Raw genomic sequence first — 4603 nt, 5'->3', positions numbered from 1 at the left:
GGGGCAGAGTGCTTTGGGGCAGGAGGTTTCCGAGTATTCAGCCCCTTCACCTTGCGACTCATAAACGTTGTGTGTGGGGGAAGGCGCCTCCCGGTTTCTGGGACTCATGGGGCTTCGCTGCCCAGAACGGTCCACCCGGGGTGTCGAGTCCCTGTAGGGAAATGAGACACAGCTGCACTCCCGGCTCGCGGGCCTCGTGGTATATATCCATATATATATATATTTATGATTTCTAATTTTATTATAAAATAAAAGCAGAAATATTTCCCGAAGAACATTCACATGAGGACATAACAGGGAGATGGCAAGTCTGCGGCTCGGAGGCACGCTCTGCCGGGAGCACGGCGGCCACAGTCCCAGGAGGAAGAGGAGAGCGAGTGGCGGGGCCTCACCAAAGCAGAGGGGCAAGCGGCAAGGGGGCGTTCAGGGGCTTCCCTGCCGCCGCCCTTGCTCTTTCACTTAAGTTACTAGGCAGCGCTGACACCTGCAGCCCCCAGCTGACCCCGGGGGGAGGGCCTCTGGAGAAAGCCCGGGTTCAAAGGCCCTGTCTTTTCTTTGCTCTTCCCCCTCCCACTCCCACCCCCGTAAAGTGAGGAATAGGGGGAGGGCAAATAGACCGCCAGGCACGAGGAGAAAGACCGACGCGTACAGCCCGCGAGGTGCAGGAGGCTGGCGGAGAGGAGAAACCGAAAAACAGAGATAGAGTAATAGAAACCTAGCGAGAGATGGCAAGCCGGAAGTACAGCGGGAAACAGAGACAGTGCAGAGGGGGAAAGCAAGAAGAAGAAAGGGAAAGGAGAAGAGAGAAGAGAAGGGGAATGAGAGGAAGAAAGAGCAAGGAAGGCAAGGGAAGAGAGCGGAAGAGGAGGCACGGAGAGAGAGTAGGAGAATGGTGTATAATTTATTCCCTTCCCTGGTTCAAGACCCGGTCCCAGGCCTCCAAAGGATCTCAAAAGAAGCAACTTGTTGAAAATAAATCCCGAACAAAGACTAAACCAGAGAGCCATCCGCCCTACCCGGGCCGGCAGTTCTGCCCGCTCAGCGCGCGGGTCTTCCAGTACCTGGTGGGGCCGCCGGCGCGGGGCGCCCTCCGGACACGGTCCTTCTCAGGTCCCGAGCGACCAGCCCAGAAGGCAAGCGCGTCGAGGCAGGCGGGGCTCTAGGAGCCCAGGTCCACGAGGTTGGCCGACATGGGGTTGAGGATGGAGTCCTGCAGGCTGTGGTGATGCTGCAGTGGGTCCGAGCCGCCTCCCCCCGGCACAGGCACGGGCACGGCGCTGGGGCCCGGAGGGTGGCCCAGGCTGTGCAGGGACGGCAGCCCGGGTGGCGGCGGCGGGCTGAGCAGCAGCGCGGGGCTGGACGACGAGTGGTCTGGCGTCCCCGACGGCGTCTTCTCGTCCTCCGAGCTGCCTAGCACAGACTTGCCACTGCCGTTCAGCGACGCAGCCAGCGGATTGTGGCTGTTGGAGTTGGAGTTCTCGCTGTTCTCCCTGCAAGTGCAGGAGCAAAGCAGCCGGGTCAGCGGGGAAACCGAGGCTGATCGGCGCCGCGTCGCCCTGAGCCAGAGCCGCCGCGCGCTGCCTGCGGGTGTTTTCGGTTTCTAACATGTTTCGCGGCCAAGCCTGGGCTCTGGCTCTTTCAGTCCCTCCAGACCTGATTTCTCTCTTATACCTTCTCCCTGTATCGTTTCTATCTCCCCACCTCTCCTGCTCTCAATCTCACGAATATCTCTCTGCTCTCCGTGTGGTCTGCCCTCCCTGCCTACCCCCACTGAGTGGCTGACTTTTCTTTTCCAGAGCAGAGGGGCAGGGGAGCAGGGTTCATTGGAGTTGTAGGGAACAGGGACAGGGAGGAAGAGAAGGTGCCTGGGTTTTCAGATCACTCTTGGCTACTCAAGCCAGCGTTTGTTGCGGAGAAGTGGGTCCAGGAGAGTCAGGGACCCTAGATTCTAGGCTGAGGGTCCACTTGAGGTTGGGGATATCACAGGTCCTCATCTCCCTTTGCTTTTCTCTGCTTGAGGGAAAACCCGGTCTGAGGGACAAGTTCCTGGAGCTAAGGGTCTTTTCCCTCTAGTTCCAAACTGGCAGGCCTTGTTAGGGTTTTCCTTGCTTGGCCTAGGAACGAGGCCCTAAGGATGCAGGACTCCCTTTCCCTGGTGGCACAGCAGAAACTTCAGCTGGGGGCCTGAAGCTGGGGTGTGGGGGGCAGCTTCTGGGAGAAGAGAGAAGTTAGAGTGAAGGGGATTGCTAATCCTGGCCTAGACTTTTTCACCATACCAGAAACTGAGGGACTCTTCAGCCCTCACCTGGGGCCTGACCTGAGAACTTAGTTCTTCAGGACTCTGGATGCATTGTATTCTGGGGGGAGGGGGACCTCAGCAGGGAGAACCCACCTCCTGCCCTGTCTCTGACCGTCGGACAGCCCCTGCCCAGATTTGGAGGTTTGAATTCTTGGGTAGATTCTCTCTTTACTGGCTCCCCAGGGCCTTTTCTTTCTGTTTTCCTGAAAGGGAACTTCCCACAGGGCTGGCAGCTGAATCCTTACAACTGTGGATGCTCCAACCTCATGGTCTTAGAGACCAAGGTCAGCTTGAAGCCAGCCCCCCCCTGCCCCCCCCGAGTCCCACCGCTGATTCCACTGTTCAGCACCCGTACTCTGACCCTGGCCATTCACTCCGGGCTGCACACACCCCGTACCACAGACCCCGGGTGTCTCGTTCTGCTCTTACACTCAGGCTGATTCTGTTCCCACAGTCAGCTTCTCCCCCTCCAGATTTGGGGTTCTGAGGGGCCAAAGCCACAACGGCCTCATGGTCAACTGCAAGGCTAGTTCAGCAAGTCCCGGTTTCCCTGAGTACAAGCAACTCCCAGCCTTTCTGCTGCTCTCAGCTCACCCCAGACATACCGACCTACCTGCCAAAGAGGGTAGAGCCTGAGCAGAGAGGAGCTAAGGGCTTGGCAGGCCAGGGAAGGACTGCTGGGTCCAACGAGGCAGAAAAAGGGACATGTGTTTCTCTTCTCTCCTAGAGCTGACACTTCCTCCCCAAGCCTTTCACCTCTTGGTCCTTTCAATCCGCGATAAGACTTTCCCTATCAACCCTCCTATCCAGACAAGGAAAATTCTTCCAGGCCGCTCCACATCCACGTCGTACCAGGAAAGTTCCAATCCCAGTACTGACCCCAAATCACACGGTCTGTAGCTGAGTGAGGCAGACGGGAAGCCCTGGGAAGTGCTGGTGAATTCTCACAGGCAGTCTAAACCCCGCACCCCGCACCGCGCCCCCCCATAGTCCTCGCCAAAACCCTGTGTCCTCCGACCTTCGGAGGACTAACAGGCCTTGCCTGCTGTGCGCCCCGTGCCTGGAATCCAGGCCTACCGTCTTGCCTTTGTCCCGAAGGTCGCTGCTTCTCCACTTTTGCTCACAAGCGACCAGGGAGTTAGTTGACAACTTCCCGATTGCTCTGCCCGCTTTAGACAAATTTCGGATCACTTGGTCGCCGGCAAGCGCCGTCCGGGTCAGACCAGGCTGCAGCAGGGCCCTTGCTAGGACGAGCGGGCCCAGTTCAAGCCTCTTCAGTGGCTGAGTGGACGCCCTGGGACCCCCTCCCTCGAGCCCGGGGTAGCTGGCGCCGAAGTTCTACTTACTCGTACCTTTCCTTGGCCTCGGCCGCCCGGTCGCGCTGCCGCCGGTTCTTGAACCAGTTGCTGACCTGCGTGGTGGTGAGGCCCGTGGCTTCCGCCAGCTCGCGCTTCTCGCGGGGTGAGGGGTAGGGGTTGTGAGCGTACCACTCGCGCAGCACGCTTCGACTCTTTTCCTTGAAGCAGTAGCTGGTCTCCTCGCCGTCCCAGATGGAGCGCGGCAGGGGAAACTTGCGGCGCACTCGGTACTTGCCCACAGCGCCCAGGGGCCGGCCGCGCAGCTTCTCCGCCTCGATATAGTGCGCCTTGAGCCACAGCTGCTGCAGCTTGGCGTGGTTGTGCGGCGAGAACTGATGGCTCTCCAGGATCTTGTAGAGCTCGCGGAAGTTGCCGCGGTGGAAGGCCACCACCGCCTTGGCCTTGAGCACGCTTTCATTCTTGTGGAGGTGCTCGCAGGCGGGCAGAGACCACAGGAAGCGGCCCAGTCGCTCGATGTTGCCGCCCTGTTGCAGCACCTCGCACACGCACGCCACTTGCTCCTGCGTGAAGCCGAAGGTGGGTAGCATAGACATGGTGCCGGTTGCGCCCGCCCGCGCGCGCCCTCAGCGCGCCGCGCGGTCCGGCATGGGCGCCTCCCCGCCGGACCGTCCGGGCCAAGAGGCGGGCGGGGGGGGGGGCCCCCGGCCTGGCGCTGGCTCCCGGAGAACTCCGAGTCACTGCAGGACGTCCCCGAGCCGGCCGCGGGTCTCGCGCCGCTCCGCGCCCCCGCCGCCCGCGCACTTCTCCTGAGTCCTCGTCCAAGCCCGGGGGCCGCCCGGGGCGCCGCTCCGCATGCTCCGCGCCCTCCCGCCCGCCAGCCGCTCCCTCGTTCACTTCTCGCTAGCTCTCCCTCCAGTCTAGCTCGCTCGCTGCTTTTTTAATAATATTATTCTAAGCGGGCATGAGGCGCGGCGGCCCGCGCCCT

At 60.8% G+C, this 4603-nt stretch overlaps 1 protein-coding gene across 2 annotated transcripts; it reads right to left on the bottom strand.

The window, feature by feature from the left end:
* Positions 1 to 882: 882 nt before the first annotated feature.
* SIX2 (SIX homeobox 2) lies at positions 883 to 4357 on the bottom strand. 2 transcript variants are annotated; one of them, XM_060169411.1, is made up of 2 exons: positions 3646 to 4357; positions 883 to 1490 (listed from the first exon to the last, which is right to left on the bottom strand). In XM_060169411.1, exons 1-2 carry the CDS (start codon positions 4209 to 4211, stop codon positions 1160 to 1162), a joined length of 897 nt encoding a protein of 298 aa, XP_060025394.1. In that variant the 5' UTR covers positions 4212 to 4357; the 3' UTR covers positions 883 to 1159. The 2 variants fall into 2 exon arrangements, with proteins under 2 accessions (XP_060025394.1, XP_060025395.1); XM_060169412.1 differs by having other exon boundaries at positions 3652 to 4354.
* Positions 4358 to 4603: the final 246 nt, after the last annotated feature.

Source organism: Lagenorhynchus albirostris, chromosome 13, assembly GCF_949774975.1.
Source record: "Lagenorhynchus albirostris chromosome 13, mLagAlb1.1, whole genome shotgun sequence".
In the NCBI taxonomy this organism is placed as follows: domain Eukaryota; kingdom Metazoa; phylum Chordata; class Mammalia; order Artiodactyla; family Delphinidae; genus Lagenorhynchus; species Lagenorhynchus albirostris.
The sequence above is the reverse complement of the archived record's forward strand: the minus strand, read 5'-3'. Positions and strand labels throughout refer to the sequence as shown.

Excerpts from the sequence above, each read along its gene's own strand:
- SIX2 (XM_060169411.1), bottom strand. The coding sequence starts at position 4,211 with ATGTCTATGCTACCCACCTTCGGCTTCACGCAGGAGCAAGTGGCGTGC. Across the intron at positions 1,491-3,645 it reads GAGGCCAAGGAAAGGTACGA|GGAGAACAGCGAGAACTCCA; the intron begins GTAAGTAGAACT and ends CTGCACTTGCAG.